At 38.0% G+C, this 18738-nt stretch overlaps 2 protein-coding genes across 8 annotated transcripts in view; both read left to right on the top strand.

Moving 5' to 3' along the window:
- Positions 1 to 230: 230 nt before the first annotated feature.
- On the top strand, positions 231 to 3771 carry yipf4 (Yip1 domain family, member 4). Its single transcript, XM_056235032.1, has 6 exons — positions 231 to 469; positions 727 to 880; positions 976 to 1147; positions 2501 to 2578; positions 2664 to 2777; positions 2865 to 3771. Exons 1-6 carry the CDS (start codon positions 412 to 414, stop codon positions 3000 to 3002), a joined length of 714 nt encoding a protein of 237 aa, XP_056091007.1. The 5' UTR covers positions 231 to 411; the 3' UTR covers positions 3003 to 3771.
- Positions 3772 to 4319: 548 nt separating this feature from the next.
- birc6 (baculoviral IAP repeat containing 6) overlaps positions 4320 to 18738 on the top strand; it is a 137690-nt gene continuing 123271 nt past the window's right edge. For all 7 annotated transcript variants that reach the window (XM_056235020.1, XM_056235018.1, XM_056235017.1 and 4 more), the window contains exons 1-3: positions 4320 to 4738; positions 9447 to 9628; positions 16354 to 16491. In XM_056235020.1, coding sequence (XP_056090995.1) covers positions 4537 to 4738; positions 9447 to 9628; positions 16354 to 16491 — 522 coding nt within the window. In that variant the 5' untranslated portion in view covers positions 4320 to 4536. The remainder of the gene's footprint in view (positions 4739 to 9446; positions 9629 to 16353; positions 16492 to 18738) is intronic.

Below are 18738 nucleotides of genomic sequence, written 5' to 3'. Positions count from 1 at the left end.
TTTATATTTTTGCATCGCCAATTTGCCATTACAATCTCACAACTATATAAGTTAAGTCCATTTAAATAATACAGAAAGATGTGACACGGTCAGGCAGGCATATGTCTCAAGGTGAACTGTGTGTCATTTTGCAAAAGGGTCACGTGGTGGTGCTGTCCGTCTCTGTTGTTGGTGTCGGTGCTCAATTCTGGCGCTGGGTGGAGCGCGTGACTCCCCGTTCCGCTCTGCTCCAGGATTTGACGTGTCGCTTGTGTTTTTCTGAACTTCCTGCTTCCTCCATGACTGTTTTGAGCCAGCAGTAGTCCGAAAGCTGATCGGTAGGAATCGTTAAACGTGGCAATGGTGTGAAGGTGCGCGATCGGCGGCGGTGTGTGATTGTGAGTAAAGCTCGTGCTGTAATCGCTGTCAGCCATGCAGTTCTCTCCCACCAACGGAGATTTTACCTTCGTCTCCTCGACGGACGCTGAAGGTACAGTAACGTTAGTTAAAGGCCCCAAAGCATCCATACACCTCTGCTCTGATATGTAAATCGGATTCATGTTGAAATGCTGTTGGTTGTATTTGTGTGTATGATGTACGATGTACACACACATTAATGCAAATATCCCCCAGTATGTGTATGATCAAGCTTATTAATGGATCATGACATGGGTGTTGTTTTGTTGTTCTCAATATGAATGCAATAGTCAGCTTTTTTTTAACCTAAAACAAACTCTTATCCACCAGAGCTCAGCGGCACCATCGATGCACCAGATATCACACTAAATATGGGCCCTGAGGCCAGCAGGGACACATACGCCACCACTTTCCTGAGGCAGAGGGGTTATGGATGGTTGTTGGAAGTGGAGGAAGAAGATTCAGAGGACACTAAACCGCTCCTGTGAGTTTTTAGGACTCGATTTCTGATGTTTGCTTGATCTCATAATTGCTTTTAGAGTTTCTGGTTGAATTTGTTGGTTTTCTCTGTTTGTGCAGGGAAGAGTTGGACATTGACTTAAAGGACATCTACTATAAGATCAGGTGTGTGTTGATGCCCATGCCATCACTGGGTTTTAACAGACAGGTGGTGAGGGACAATCCTGACTTCTGGGGCCCACTGGCTGTCGTCCTGCTGTTCTCCATGATCTCCATCTATGGACAGTTCAGGGTGAGTCAAGGGTGTAGATTTAGTTTGAAAAAGTATTTAATGATGATTACTGCAATTAATTAATTAACATAATTCCTTTTTTGCATGGGATTATTTAAGCATCTGGAACCTTTTCTGTTAAAAAGAATTTTCCACTTTAAAGTGCCATGGGATGTTGAACTTCACTTAACATTTTGTTCTATTGAAAGTGCTTATTTCCTATACTCTTAACATAAATTGTTTTCATCTCATCGGGCTTTTAATGAAATATGCAGTCTTTTTGGATATCAGAAAGCCAGGTGTTTCCTAATATCAATCGTCATTAGAACAGAACTTATTTTACACAAAGTAAAGTAGCATGGTCTATAATTCTAGCCTGGGTTTCCCAATACTGCGTTTGCGCAGCGCGATTTTATTCACGCTGCTAGGCAGTCTGGATACCATGGATCAAATTTTGGCCTCAGCGAGGGGAGCAATCACAGAACGGGGAGGGAGCAGCAAGACTATGACGACGTCTATGCAGTTTGACACACCGAAGCAGTTTGTTTATACCTATGGATCAAACAGTTAGCGAAGTTACCTTTCGATGCAGCCTTAGATATTGTTCTAAGTAGTTTAGAACGCAAATACATCTCTGACCCATCGTCGTCTTCCTCGTCGAATTTCTGTCGCTCTACATATGTCATCTGGTATAATTGAAACGATTGGCTATGAGCTACGTACAGGCGCATTTGATAGACATTCGTAGCACCCAATAAACGGCTCTGGGCATTCGTAAACCACGCCTCAAATACGAGAAAATTAACATGTGGTTCCCAGACCACGTCTCAATGTCAATGAGATGTGGTCTGACGTTAGCCAGGCTACTATAATTCATGAAGGTCTTGACTTTAAGCTCTTGATACTACTTTGTTCTTTCCCTTATAAAAATGTACCATAGTTCTTGTCAATTTTTTGTATTATATATATATAATATTGGGAGGTTAACCTTGGTCCCACCCTGTAAACTTTGCCCCTTAGGAGGTGGGACATGAGTCCAGTCTTTGTATCTTGACCATGGGTGTGATATGTATGTATATATAGTCATGATGCTTGTGTACATTCTTTCATCATAAAGCAGTATTTTTTAATGATTTCCATATTACTAATTACATAATTAAGTATTAAGTCTTAATAAAATAAATATAATAGTTTACTGTGCAAATAACTTTGTACTAAAGTAGTTTTAAAGAAGGTATGAAGATCAGAGTGTACTTGTTTTTCACTTCAATATTACTTTGTCACTTACATGATTTAATTAGTCAAAACAGAAACAGAAATGCCCCAAATTTGGATTATTATTTTATGTCATTATACCCTGTTTTGACCAATCAGGTTGTTTCCTGGATTATTACGATCTGGATATTTGGATCACTGACGATTTTCCTTCTTGCAAGAGTGCTGGGTGGAGAGGTATTTATATCTTGTGTTTAGTTAGCATATGATTTTTATGAATGGAAAGGGATGCCCACTCATGGTTTTAAATGTTTTTTAATAGGTGTCTTATGGGCAAGTTCTTGGAGTTATTGGCTATTCTTTGCTCCCACTCATTGTAATAGCTCCACTTCTTTTGGTCATTGGGGGCTTTGAAGTCGTCTCTACACTCATAAAGGTGAGAATTAAATGTATAACAGTATGAAAATAGTTTCTCTTAAATGCAAAAATATGGATGGATGATTTTTTTCATTTTCTTTTCTAGCTTTTTGGAGTATTCTGGGCTGCATACAGTGCTGCTTCTTTACTCGTCGGTGATGAATTCAAAACGAAGAAACCCCTTCTCATATATCCCATCTTCCTTTTGTACATTTACTTCTTGTCTCTGTATACTGGAGTCTGAATTGACCACAGGATTTGATTGGCTCATTGCTTGGACATTTACAAAGAGCATTGTGGAGAGGTACACAGCAGAGATATTCCATGAAGACTGAGAAGGAGTTGGCTGTTTCTTTCTTTTTTATTTTCTTTTACTCTGTTTATAATCCTATATGCTTTGGGGGATTGAGGTGTACAGACATTAGTGTATTTAACTGCTTCCATTAATTTTGTACACAATAAAAAGCTGCATCTTTTACTGTGGAAGCCCTGTTTGCAGAGATCCCTCTGCCACTGAAATCTGGAGCCCTGGTTTTACCTTAAAAGGAAAATAAAAATGAGAACTTTATATTGTAAAAGACTATGTTAAGCATGATAGTCACATAACAGAATTTATGTCTCATCACACGTAATGGTGAAAACTTGGATTTTGTTGTTATTGTTGTACGTTGTCCCAGTACATTCACATTCATCTTATCAGTTTTTAGTTTTAATTTATGAACTCCACATGGAAAAAGAGAGTATGCAGGCAATATAGCTTGGATTAAATATGTCTGCTAAGTATGGGTGCCTTGAATTGGTTGTTTTATATGGCTGTGGTGTATATTATTTATGTAAATGTAGCCAAAAAGGAAAGACTAGAACACTCAATTAAAAACAACTTTCTACCTGGTAATGTGTACACTGCAGACATATGTTACCATATTAGTTTAGCTGAAACAATTGAGTCTGGAAATTGTTATAATATTCATACACCATGAATCAAATTAAAAATTATTGACACTGTAATTACACTCTTTGTCATGAATCTCCTTAATGTCTGGGAATAATGTTACTTACAATCACATGATTTATTGGTTAATTTAATATTCATTAAAATGCTTGGTTATTAGATGTAACAGTAAGTGCTTTAACCAAAAGTGATTATGTATAGTGATTGTTTCAAGGACACAAGAGTGTTGTCTTTATAATCTACTGTTAAAAAACAACAACAACAGTGCAGCAGTTGGAGCTTTGCTGACCAGACTTCCTTGTTCAAACTAAGCATTATAGTATCTATCTATCTATCTATCTATCTATCTATCTATCTATCTATCTATCTATCTATCTATCTATCTATCTATCTATCTATCTATCTATCTATCTATCTATCTATCTATCTATCTATCTATCTATCTATCTATCTATCTATCTATCTATCTATCTATCTATCTATCTATCTATCTATCTATCTATCTATCTATCTATCTATCTATCTATCTATCTATCTATCTATCTATCTATCTATCTAGTCACAGCGCCCCTTGAGGTTCGGCGGGCGATCACACAGTGACTACGCCAGTTCCGTTTCCCTGCTGAGAGTGTGAGCAGAAGCAGCCGCTGGTTTCCGCTCCGCTGATGGTGAATCGCTGCTCCTGCGGTATTGGGAGGAGGTTTACAGCCCGCAGTGGAAGCGCAGCGGTACTTCGGGATTCAGCTTTAACGTTTTCTCGTCGAGTCGTGTCCACGGAGGTGCTACTGAAAGAGGAGGGAAGGCAGGAAGGGAAGATAGTAGGAAGATGGCGGCGGCGGCGGCGGCCTCGCCAGGCTCGCCGGACTGGGTCGTGCTGAGGGACGGCTGCCTGCGCTGCGATGAGGAGGGCCTGCGGAGTCTGTCCTACCATCCGGCCCTTAACGCCATTCTGGCCGTCACCAGCCGGGGCAGCATCAAAGTCATTGACGGCACCTCCGGGGCTATTTTACAGGCCTCCGCACTGCACGGTGAGTTTCGGTTCGGACGGGTTCTGAGAGATTTATCCCGGCCGACCTGGATCTTATCACAACTGAATCCTGGGCTGGATCTCCTCATAGAGGAGGCTTATGGGAGATCCTTTCCTCTCATAGCTCGTGATGGAGGTGGAGAGTGTCAAAATGTGTGTTTGATCTTTTGATGGTGCAGTGTTGCGGGAATGTCTCCTCTGTTTGGATTCTCGTTGGAGGACTGTGTCCAAACGTTCTGTACCTTTTTGGGGCTTGTTGATGGAAAGGCTTGTGTGATGGACTGTTTGATAATGATCCTTCACTCCAGGGCCTCCTGATGGATCAGTGTTTTAATATCAACTCCTTATTATTCAGGCCCCCAATGGATGGATCAGTGTTTTAATATCAACTCCTTATTATTCAGGCCCCCAATGGATGGTCCCTCACTCTTGATGGGTCTATGTGATAATATAGAGGCTTTTGTGAGAATAATCGCTCGCTCTCATGCAGTTGTTCTGTCAGTGATCCCCCAGTCTTTGGGCCTCCTGATGATCCTAACTGTTTAGGGCCTCCTGGATCTGTTGTGCTGGCGGATCACTGTAAACATTGCCACGCTATTCGCCAACTCACAGTTTATGTAAATATCAGTAGTGTTTATTTACATTACACTTCTTGTCTTTAATAGTCGAATAAAACTAAATCAAGACACGATCTAAAAGCTGATATGATGTTGGGGGTAAAGCGGTAACGTTACTAAAGCTAATCTAAACATTAGCAAATATCAGCTCGTATAGGTGTGTGTCTTTGTCGAACTTGTGTAATCCAACCAATGTCTTAATACATGTCAGTGGTTTATTGTGCATATTATCATAGGTTTCGACTGTTAAAGAAAACCATTTATTGATTTTGGCTCTAAATTAGCTGACAGAGGTTTAGCTAATCATGCTAACGTTAGCGTAGCGGTAGCCTAGCCTGCTACGGATCAGCAACACTGCTCATGTTTGTCAATCCTGACAGGTGACAGCTGACTGTAAAATTGCTTACTACAAAGATATTTATACTTATTGATTAGTTTTATAATCGTATGTGTGGTTTGAGAAGGTTCGAGTGATTTCTGTGCATCATTTTGAATGTGAGATTGAGTGCTTGTGTAGTTGTTGTTCGTGTAATATACACTTGTCAGACTAAGTGGTTATATATATATATATATATATATATATATATATATATATATATATATATATATATATATATATATATATATATATAACCACTAGTGTGTTAAATGATAAAATTGCGTAATGATATGCATACATAATTACACTGGAGTTATGTATTGTTGCCCGAAGCATTATTATTCAAATGGGTTAAACAGCCTCTCTTCCAGACTAATTTAGTCTCCCTATAATGTTTATTTAATCAATATAATTTTGTTTGTTTCTTTACTCTTATGAAATATCCGGCTCATTAAATGTATAAGATTGCAAGGTGAAATATTTTAAAGAAAGGACAACTGGAAACTAAATGATGTAAACGGTGTCTTTGCAGTGACAAGTCTTTGAAGGTCTTCTGTCAAATGTTTATTAATGGACATGTGTAAACATTTGTGAATGTACCTTTAAGGCACTTTTCAGATAAAACTTTAGGGCCATATTTAAAGTTTTAAACTAGAAGTTATGAATGTGACATTGTCATTTAGCTAGTGTAGGACTAATCTGAAAAAGACAACTCGAGTTTAATTGAATTTATATTCCCAGAAAGCGGTGATAGGAGTGACTCTCATCTTTCTGTAGTGTACTCATCTTTCTTGAGTTAAAACACCAATTTATTCATGGATGTTTATGAAATGCAAAGAATGATCGGTAACATCGTAGGACATTATGATTCTTTGCTGAAAATCCCGTGTGCAAGAACAAGGCTATATCTTTAGGCAGAAAGTAGGTGCTGGCACTAGTGATTTGACTACATTTATATATTTGTAATGGTTGAATATTGCTGATTTGCAGGTATCATGCTGAACTAACATGTTTGTTTGGAATTGCAATCGAGTTATTTATTAGGGAGTCTCGGGACAGAGAGTTGCTAGCACAGAACAGTTGACTCATGCTTGTATATGGATAATATTGATTGGAGAGGTTTTCCCTTTTTTCTCCCCTGAGAACAGGCACTTGGGAGCAGATTTAGGGGATGGCTGTTGTTGCTCTTGTTTCCTCTCTCCTCTTGTAAAGTGATTTAAAATGCATTAAAGTAGACTAAATGTTTGAAGAGATTGCTTGTGAATACAGCATTTAGGCTATGTGATAACCCGCTATCAACTCTTTCTACTCATCAGAATTCAGTCATGTTTTGCATACGGCGTCCTGTCATTCATGCATGGTAAAGGATGCTAGAAACAGAACATTTTAGAATGTGATGCCAGCGTGACACGCTGATGCCAGTGACATTTCTCACTTTTTCTTGTTTGGTGTCAGTGAATGTTTTGGATGTGTGTCTCAGTTCAGATTAGTCTAAAAACAAGGGTGTAGTCCAGAACAAGTTTAGTATTTCCTTTGCATTCTGCATGCGCTTCTATTCATTCATATTTTATTTTTGTAAGAAAAAAGTATTTCAAATATACCCTACCATTCAAAATATTTTTTTCTTAATTTTAAGAAATGTTTCTTGAGCATCAAATCATTAGAATTATTTCTGAAGGATAATGTGACACTGAAGACAGGAGTAATGATGCTGAAAATTCAGATTTGCATCACACAAATAAATTACATTTTAAATTACATTAAAATAAAATATTTTACATTGTAATGATATTTCATAATATTGCTGTTTTTGTTGTATTTTTGTTTACATAAATGCAGCCTTGGTTACTACTACTTTCAAAAACATTAGAAAAAGACTTACATTAGAAACTCCAGACATTGTGCTATATTGTGAATTTTAGATTGTCATTGGCCCTGCAACTCCTTTAGTCACTGCCTTTAGTGTCTTATTACCTTTATAAAATAGTTTTTTTAATTAAATAATTTAAATAAAATGTATGATGCATTTTTCATTTAATCATTAGTCTATTTTATTAAGCTGTGTCATCTTTTGTCAGATATAGCATCTGACATGACAATAGCTACATTTAAATGGACACCTTTTGAATGAAATCATTCCATTTGATGAACCCGAACATAGTGTTTACATGAACGCTAATTAAAGTGATGTGCATGTTCATGTCACAATCTTCAAATCAGATTTGATCTTTGGTCATGCACAGACTGGACGAATATAGAGTGTTTCCTGCTGTTGGCGCATTCTACTAACTAGGGCTGCCACAAACCATTATTTTGGTAATTATCAAGTAATCAGTAAATTATTTTGACAATTAATCGAGTAATCAATTAATAAATATAGACCTAAGTGAACCATAACCATTAAAATGGCTTATAATTTGTTCAAATAAAGCATCAAAAGCAATTAGTAACCAGGTTTTATTGAACAACACTGTTAAAATACATAATGTAGTACACATATATAAACATAATCAACTGTACATTACATATTATAACAAATGCCTGCAGAGGGTTCCAACGGCCTGGTGGTGATTGTCGTTGTTACACATACAGCATGATCAAATCTTTAACTCTTTGCCCACCACCATTGACGAAATTTTCCGTCATTTATGGGACAACGCTTCCCTGCCATTGACAGAATTTTCCGGCTTTCTGTGTTGGGGGATCTATTATGCATTTTCTGAAAGAGTTGAAAATCTCCGGATCAAAACAGACAAAAAAGGAGCAGAAACAGGCGATAAAAGCATTACTTATGCACATTGTAGTCTTTGAGGGAAACAAACGTGATTTTCTCAGCTTTTTGTTCAAGATGTTGCTTTTTCTTATGAAACTTTCCCATATTTAGGCTGATAAAAAAGTGTTGATAAAAAACCGGTGACCGGCCAGTTAGTCTCACGTACTGATTCCAACCCAGTCTGTTTTTTTTGCCAGTGGCACATGCACTAACGTCAGCTTTGCGTTCTTGCTCTCTTTTTTCCGACGGCATTAGTCAAATTATGCGCAATACAAGCACTATTGAACCAGATCGAATGAGACGACTGAGTGAGATGAGGCGGGTGTGTGTAACTTAGCCCGCAGGTTTCGTGTTCACACCAAAAGCGCTTTTCCACTGGATGGCACGGCACAGCACAGCACTGCACGGCATGGCTCGGTTTGCTTTTCCACTGCAGTAAAGTACCGCTTCAAAGTGGTGGGATTATAGACTGATATACCACTTCACAGACGATGAGTGGAGTAGATTTTTATATTTACTCAACAGCCATTTATGACTCTATATATTCAACAACAACAACAACTGCTTGTTCTGTGCGTCATATACATCATTACGCCATTTCTACGTCGAAACTTTCCAGTTTCGGTTCTCAATCTGGTCAAGTGTTTACATGTCCTATCGAATGTATTAGAAAAGCTGTAAACCACCCGTTACAATCCGAATGAAGTTTCAGTCGGATTTGGCCAATTTATTACGATTGATGTGGTTACATGTGACTTTTTTGCCCGACTGTGCTACTATTCCGATTACACACGGATTATTAGGGTCCATGTAAAAGCAGCTATTGTATTACTTGATTAATTTTTTGACATCCATGTATAATGTAGCAAAGCATCATGATCTAAAGATTGGCACTGAGCGCTAATGATCATCCTCTCTCCTCCTCTGTGTTTTTTGACAGCAAAACCTGGGGGCCGAGTGAGGTGTCAGTACTTCCCAGCTGTGGATAAGGTGCTGTTTGTGGACGATTACGCTGTCGGCTGCAGGAAAGACTTGAATGGGATTCTTCTTTTGGACACGGCTCTCCAGGCCCCTGTGTCCAAGCCAGAAGATCTGGTGCAGCTGGAGCTGCCTGTTACTGAGGTAAGAAACCCAGCAAATTGATTGATTGTATATAACATATTCTTTACGTTAAATAATGAGATTTGTCTTGATAAATGAGTGAGCTGCTATGCATTGCCTGACCCCTATCAGGAAATAGTGACCATCTCAATTCAAGCTTAAACAATGAGGCAATCTGTGTTTTTAACTGCATGGAATCAGCTTATTCAGGGTCCCAATTGTGTTTGATACAAAATCAGTGGTGGCGTCATGGGACCTGAACAGCCCTGCTGCTGGCACTGGCATCAGTGAAACAAGTTGGTGATCTCCATGTGTTGTCCAAACGCAGCATCCAAATTATCTGAACAGAGTATCCAAAGCACACGCTGTAAAGGCACCACCCTCTTCTGGAAAGGGGAATGGGAGCAGCAGCTCATTTGCACTTAAAGAGACACACAAAAATGGTGTGTTTTTTCTAGGGGTGTCACGATTCTCCAAATCTTCGATTCGAATGAATTTTCGATTCTAAGGTCACGGACCGGTTCGATTCGATTCTCGATTTGTACTTTTTTTTTTTTAAAGCACAGGTTGCTATGCCATTTTTAGAATATACTTTTATGCAATATAATATCTGACCTTTGTTCGCAATGTACCACACTACATTGTCAAATTTAAAACATTTATTAACAACATAAAGTGCTTATAATATAATACCTTATATCTTTAGTCAATTGAAAACTTAAGCAAAATAACCTGCCATATTTTGCCATAACCTGCCATACGCAGATTATAAAATCAAATCAGTCATTTTTAACTGTCTGCGAAACGCAATTTCACAAACAGCGTGAGTGTTCAGCGGTGCCGCGTCTTTGGTCTTCTCTCTCTCTCTCTGTCTCTCAAAATGGGTTGCACAAGGCAATGGTCAAGCGCGCTGCTCTCACGTTTCGGAAGTCGACTCGTGACATGACGGAATTGTCACTTGCATAATCGGGCCAGCATTGCATCGTGAGCAGTGTTGTGTGTAACGCGTTACAGTAACGTAACTACTTTTTCGGGTAAAACGTAGTGTAACGCGCTACTACTGAAAATTTGGTAAGGAAACGTAGTTCCTTTTTCAATTCGGCACAACGTTACTTTTCCCAGGGACAGATTTGACAGCGATCTCCGTCATTTGACAGATTTGACAGCGATCGCCATTTCCGTAGTGAACGCCTACAGAGAGAAATGCACATAATGGATTACATAATCAGAGAGGAGCCTATTTCTTTTCGTTTTGAATTGTTTCGTTTAAAGACATTTCAAGCTTTCTATATATAGATATATTTATCATGCCACGCTGAGTTTCGGTTAATTTATGAGGTGCGCTCCAATTCACGTGCAACAAGTGACCGCACCGGCGCCTCCATTATATTGTCTGCTATATTTGCTTCTTATTTATTAAATACAGGCAATTGGTTGATAACATTTTTTTTTTTAAATTAAGATACAATTTATACAAAACGAAATTCACTTTAAAGAAAGGCTTTCTTCAAAACAAAACTTAATGAAGTGGTCAAAATCATGTCTGACCCACTCAATGTCTCCGATATATTGCGCATCCATCTTACTCATGCTGTTCACTTTTCATAATCAACATAGATGGAAAATAGAAACTCTATTTGTACAAATTGGTGCACATTCATTTAATTCAGAATTTTGCACACATAAGTTGAAAGGCATTTGTTTAAGTGGATAGTAAAACATATCTGCAACATTTATCAAGTTCACGGATAATTGTGCGTGCATTTATTAATCATTATGATACTAAAATCATAATAAAATAGGCTATACTATGAACAAAAAATCAGATGAGCCCAGAATATGAACGTAACGTGTTTAATTACACGTTAAGCATTTTCCTCCCATAGAAAACCATTATAAGAACGCTTAATTTGGCTTAATGCAGATTAGAATATCCACTTATTATGTCGAAATAACAAGATAAGTTTCCTTTTTTTTTTGTTCACCATGCGGTTCAGGACTTCCATAGAATACAGCTTGAATATAATTGCTTCCAGAAATTATTTTTGGGAGTGCTAACGGGGTGCTTTGCTCTTTCTTGGGGGCTTTCTTTCTAGCCCCTCCCTAGCGCCGCCCATGCATATGCCTGTCCATTAACTGACATTTCTTCATAAATATTCAAAATTTTGATAAATGCATTATGCATTTATGGCATTTTGCATAGTAGAACTTTATGTAAGCTTACACATTTAGGAACAGATATTGGGTTCTGCCCAAAGTCAAGCAACATAAAAGTAAAGAGTAACGTAAAAAGTTACTTTCCATATGGGGTAACTAAGTAAAGTAACAGATTACTTTTTTTAAGAAGTAACGAGTTACACTACTTTTTAAAAGTAACTTCCCCAACACTGATCGTGAGTAACTAAAGTTTACCATTTGGACATCTTTTTAAGTCTTACCAATTTGAACATTCAAGCGATTTTAAACTATTCAGTACTCGCGCGCTCTCAGAGAGATGGTTTTCTTTGCACACATACATAAAGCCGCCTCGCAAACAGGCAGATGATGACATTAAAGTTCACAACAGTTGTTGATTTAACAGATAAATCCATGTTTTTGTGGAGATGCCCTGCCATGTTAGTCGTGCTGCCAGTGGAAGAATATGGTACACACACATAGCAGAGCTTGCAAACTGTGGCTTTTTTGAAACGCGAACGTTGACAACATAACTCACTGGAAATCCAAAATACTTCCACACCGGTGACTTCAATGAAAGAGTAGACGGTTCAAGTTCTGTCGATGGGTCTCCTGCATCTGCAGTTGCCATGTTATCTTTTGACTGGCTGTAGCTAAGTTAGAGGAGGTTGACTCGCAGCACTTCAACACGCGTGTTTTTTTCCCGTGACATGGGCGTGGCATGGGATTGTGACTTAATTTCGATTAAGACACCCTTAGTTTTTTCTCACACCCAAATAGTGGCAAATTCGGCAAGCTATAAAAAATTGTACGTGGGGTATTTTGAGCTGAAACTTCAGACACATTCTGGGGACACCTGAGACTTATATTAAATCTTGTGAAAAGTGTCATAATAGGTCCCCTTTGAGTTCACTTAAGACATAATCGACTGTGTTTGCAAGGATACTCGCCGAGACTGCCACTTTGACATAATTTTGTGTGTATCTGATCTGTCCATTCAAAAAGACACAAATAGAGATGAAAGAGAACGGAATTCGTTGTTCGTGTTCGTCTGTGCGGCTTTGTGTGTGAATCCAGACACTGAAAACAGCGTGCAAAGTTCAAATTAACTTCACTCTATGATGGTTAACCTTTGCAATTTAATCCACGAATCACGTGCGGTTCGAACCGTTGGGCCTGTTCCATTCAGATCACGGATCAACTACGATCCCTACTTGACATTGCACATCATGCGATGTGATTGGATGCACACATTGTGATATCGCGCAGCTCTACTTACAGCTGATAAACACTTTTGACTGACACATCACTGCTTAATAGCACACAATGTTTAAGTCATAAAATCTTAATATTTTTCTTGACTGTCTTTGAAGAACGTATATAAGTACAGGTCATCCGTCAATCTTGTGCTAAGGTCAGTGTCAGTATAGCGTATAACACAAGTTTTTGTCTCATCCATCACTGCAGGACGTAAATGATCATGCACTTCCTCATTATGCGGTGTATGTTACAACTTGGCAAAATTGTAGTTGTTTGAGTGCACTGGTTGATCTAGTGATCGCATAACCAGTCTGACAAAGAGTGCTATGCAGACAGACTGGTCTATTGTGTCCTAGGACACTTTAAAAACAAAACTCCCAGCTCTCACCACTCCCTGGCCACATACGCTAATGTTTGAGAACCAATGGATCTTGTACACTAATGGGCACACTTACCTTAGATGGTCTGAGACTCAAATATAATGTTGTTTTTACTGTTAAATTGAAATTAATTACTTAAATATTTCATCCGGGGGTTGTCATTTCAAGAGTATGATTCATATGACGTAGTGGAAACACGGGTCATGTCAAGCATGCTTGATTTGTCCTTTGATTTGTTAAATTGGATACAGTTGTGGAGGGTGAGGCTTGGTCTTGGCTTTATGGGTGATTTACCATGCGTTTTAAGATCTGGTTTGTGTTTGAAATATCATAAGGTAGAGGGCTTGCTTATTAGTTAATATGCTGAAATATTCTTCCCTACAAATTGCATCATTATTGTTTGTTTACCACTTCTGTCCAACTTATTTGTTTAGCCTTATACTAGATAATATCACATGTCCACACATTAGTTCTGTAATAGACCACATAAGCAATGTTTGTTGAGATTAGATAAAGTATTTTTATTGAATATAGGCTAGTGCAAAATAAATAAAGATAAAATATTTAATTTTTAATTAAATATACACTACTGTCCAAAAGTTTAGTTGTTTTAAAAAAAATCATATTTTTATTTACTAAGAATCCATGCATTAAATTGATCAATGCTGCTTTGTGATCAGTGACTTTCAAAGACAATATTATAAAATATTTCTATTTCAAATAAATGTTCTTTTGACCTTTGAATCCTGAAAAAAATGTATCACAACTGTTTTCAACATTTATAATAATAAGTAATGTTATTTGAGTACCAAATCAACATATTAGAATGATTTCTGAAGTCCATTGTCTCTGTTTCTTTGAGTGACTGCTTTTTAAAGAGACTAGAAATAAACATGTGGCAGTGACATAAGTATCATTCTTCTAATGCTTGAAATCCAGTTTTGGTCTACGTGTGTCGTGTGCATTTGTCTGATGATATTTTTGCATACACAATAGAGGCTATTGATATCAAAACAGACTTCTGCAGGCCGCGAGCTGTTCCTCAATGGAGCCAGATCTGTTCTGCTAGGTCACGAGTTAACTTAGGAGTTCCCTAGTCTGTCATGTGACTCAACTTATTGCTGTTCAGAAAGGCCATTCATAAACGTGTACAGTGAAATGTGAGAACTGAAGTGTAAACGTGAGTCATCACCAAAGCACTGAAAGCAAATCTGTTTGTATAGTTTTTTTTATAAATACCATAATGTTGCTTGTGATTAGCTTATTGTTTTTATGGTTTTGGTATTGACATGGTAAAATGGATAAGACAGAACATCTTATCATACGAGACTGATACATGAGGCCTGCCTTTATGTTCAGTCTTTCTAAGGTCTGGGGCGGTGTTTTACTTCTGCAGTTGTCTAAAATTACATTGCCGTCATGCCATTTTTACGAGTTGTTGGAAACCGCTAGGTGGAACCAACAGATACAGTATTGTTTGAAATGTCAGCCGTACATCTGTGATGTGCTTTGTAAGCTGTGAACTTCCATCTGACATCTCAGTAAAAGATACACAGCGTATTAAGGCGATTTGTGACAACGTTCCCCAGTGGTTTGAACTCAATGGAGTGAAGGATGCAGCTACAGCGATACCCATGGTGTCATGATGTGCTCAGGTTCATAGTTATCAATGTTGACCATATGGACTTTTTACACATGTCAGTACTTCAGTATGAAATGAAAGAGACTGAGAGACTGATTTTGTCTGTATTTAGAATAGATTAATCAAGAGTTACCCATTTAGACTTAGCATAGACTCTAAAAAATACACTGCCATTCAAAAGCTTGGGGTCGGTAAATAAAAAAAAAAGAAGAAGTTTTTGAAAGAAGTCCTTGGTTCATTTTATTTGATCAAAAATAAATGTATTCCTGTAATGGCAAAGCTGAATTTACTCCAGCATACTCCAGCATCATTACTCCAGTCTTCAGCGTCACATGATCCTTCAGAAATCATTCTGATATGCTGATTTCCTGCTCAAGACACATTTCTCAGCACAGTTGAAAAAATGTGTGTGGCTTAATTTGTGGAAACATTAAGTTCTTTTCAAGTTAATTCTTTGAATTAGGCCTAAACATTCAATAAACAGCATTTATTCGAAATGGAAATCTTTTTATAAATGTCTTAACTGTCACCTTTGATCAATTTAATGAATTCTTGCTGAATAGGCTTTATGCCGAGCGTCACGTGACCAAACCGAAAAACGGGTCTCATTGCATCCGCTTGTCAGAGAAAGTGTTAACGGCCGTAAGAACTAACTACGATATCTATGGATTTTTAAGGTAATCAGGTAACCTACTAAGTTCACTTTGTTATTGGTGTTTTATGCTATTTAAATATCTAAACGTTAGTGTGAAGAAGAAAAATAAAAAAACTTTTAAATATCAATCTGCACATGCGAGGGACATTGGTTATGCTCATTTTTGCTTGCTCCTTTTAAGTTATCTTAAGTAAAACCGCAAAAAAATTCATGAAGCACATACAAAAGACCTGAATCGGAAGCGATGTGATCTGTTTTCCGGCTTGGTCACGTGACGCTCGGCATAAAGCCTATAGAAGTAATTTCTCTAAAAAAACAATTGGTTCTGTAACATCTAATGTTTCCTGCAGTAAAAAGCAGCATTATTCCTGTGCTATCGGTCCATTGAGATCAATATCCCTTAATAATCTGAAGGAGTCTAATGGTCATTTGATATCATCATGAGGAAATACAGACACGAGGAGGCCATTCACAGTGCAGTTGCTTTGAGTGGGATGGTTTGTCATGTTCAACTCTTTTCCTGCGAGTTCTCTGCTCTGTATTTAGATGAATTAAATGACTTGATGCTTATATTCTGTGCCTCTGAGGTTTGAATAGGTGGCAAGCATGAAATGTTCCTCTTGTTCCCCTGCAGGCCCAGCAGATGTTGTATGCTTGTATGGAGAAGGTGGATGTTTCCAACACAGAGGGCTACGATCTCTTTCTCACCCAGCTTAAAGAAGGCCTGGAGAATACCTCACATGAGACGGCGGCCAATCACAAAGTGGCAAAGGTGAGTCCAACAGGAAGGAGGATGCATCATTCATAAGGCATCTCACTGTTCTAAGTGAGGAGTTGTAAAAAAAGTTCAGTGTAGAAATATAATTAGCCTAATTAATTATCAACCTAGCCTAGGTTGAACAATCACTATTTTGATCTTTCTGTGAGAGTCAGTCAAGTCCATTTCTGCCTAATTGTGAAGTAATTTATATCTCATAATTGCCTGATTTATATATTAGAATTGACTTTGTGGTTCACAATAATAACTTTACTTCTCATAATTATGACTATGTAGCTCACAATTACGATCCTATCGCAACTTTCAGGGCTCGAATTTCGGCGCGGGTATTGCGCATAATTCTAATAATTCCCGCAGGTCTCCCATTTATAATGCGGGAAATTCCCGCAATCGTAATCCACACAGATTATAAAATCAAATCATTCTTTTAACAACTATCTACTCTCTATCTACTCTCAACTACTCTCATTCCTGCGTAATAATCAAGAAACTTTACTGCCGTACCATGAGTGCAGCAGGCGTAATGATATGACGCAGCGCCTGAAAATAGGCCACCTTCCGTCAACACAACGGAACTATTTTCAGGCGCTGCGTCATATCATTAGGCCTGCTGCTCTCATGGTACGGCAGTGAAGTTTCTTGATTATTACGCAGGAATGAGAGTATAGTTCCTAGCCATATCAGCCTAGAAAATCGCAACTTTACATTTTCCGTCGGTCTTAGTGCACGATGTAACTACAGAAGAGTCAAGTTTTAAATAGGAAAAATATCGAAACTCTTTGGTCATTTTTTTTTTTTTAGAAATGCTAATGGTCTTGTCCACTTCAATGATGTATGCTAAGTAGGGATGTCAACGATTAATCGACGATCGATTAATTGTCGATAACACGTTTAATCGATAAACCTTATCGATCATCGATTAAGCAGGTTCATGCGCGTGCGTGCTGCTCAACCGCGAAACATATAAGCGAGCGCGCCGGAGTTATGTTTGGGACTATTTTACACCTTCATCATGACTATAAGTTTCCGTGTGCATTCGCTGCCTTTTGTTTTGTGCAAATGTAAGTTGTAATAGTTTATTTTGTGTGCGCCTATCTATATCTGATTTATCTCATATTGGATGCATTTGGTTAAGAATTGACGCAGCGTGATCTTTAGCGCGCGCAGCTCAAATGGCAATGCACGACTAATAACGACTATTGGGACTGTCATATTGAATTTTTTTCCAAACAAAAATTACATTTATCTTGCCGAAATGGTTGCGATCATTGCATTTTTACAATGGGGTAATATTGTTGTTAAGAGTTTACACAACACAAGGAAGCTTGATTTAAATTGTTTAATTAAATTGAAAAAAGTAGCACAAAATACAATAGAATAAAGATACAAATAAAGACAAATAAAGAGAAAAGTTTTTCAATGGGTCTAACTTCATATAGGCCTACAGAAACTGAATAAAGTAATCAAATGGAAAATAACACTGGGTAGTATTTTAGTCCTGAATAAATTAAATATATATAGGCTATTAATCCTGATTCCTTTAACTTAAAGCTATATTTTGTTGTTTTGACAACTAAATTAATGAGCTAGTGCACGGATCCTGTGTTCATTATACTGGCATGCGTTTTATGCTTATTAAAAGACAAAATCGACTATGTTTAGAGTATAGCCTACTCACGAAGACCGAAATTGACACAATTTTGCGTGTTAAAGCAATATAATCCGCGAAAAATAACTTTTGTTACTGGCCAGCTGTTTTTGAGGCGGATTCTCTATGAATGTGCGCATAGAAAATCGATCATCTCAGAGAGCGCACGAGCACTGATTAGTTTAAAATCGCTTGAATGTTTAAACTGGTAAGACTTAAAAAGACGTGCAAATGGTAAACTTCAGTCACGATGCACGGCTGGCCCGATTGTGCAAGTGAATATTCCGTCATGTCCCGACTCCTAAACGCGAGTGTGTCGCCGCAGCGCTTGATGCTTGCCTTGCACAACACATTTTGAGAGAAGAGATAGAAGACGGGGCACCGCTGAACACTCACGCTGTTTGTGAAATTGCGCCTGGCAGATAGTTGTTAAAATAATGATTTGATTTTATAATCTGTGTGGATTACGATTGCGGGAATGTCCTGCATTATAAATGGGAGACCTGTGGGAATTATTAGAATTATGCGCAATACCCGCGCCGAAATTCGAGCCCTGTAATTTAATTATCAATCACATCGAAACATTTTACAAT

Source organism: Rhinichthys klamathensis, unplaced genomic scaffold (assembly GCF_029890125.1).
Source record: "Rhinichthys klamathensis goyatoka isolate OS25496 unplaced genomic scaffold, OSU_Roscu_1.1 h1tg000412l_1, whole genome shotgun sequence".
Taxonomy (NCBI): Eukaryota; Metazoa; Chordata; class Actinopteri; order Cypriniformes; family Leuciscidae; genus Rhinichthys; species Rhinichthys klamathensis.
The sequence above is the reverse complement of the archived record's forward strand: the minus strand, read 5'-3'. Positions and strand labels throughout refer to the sequence as shown.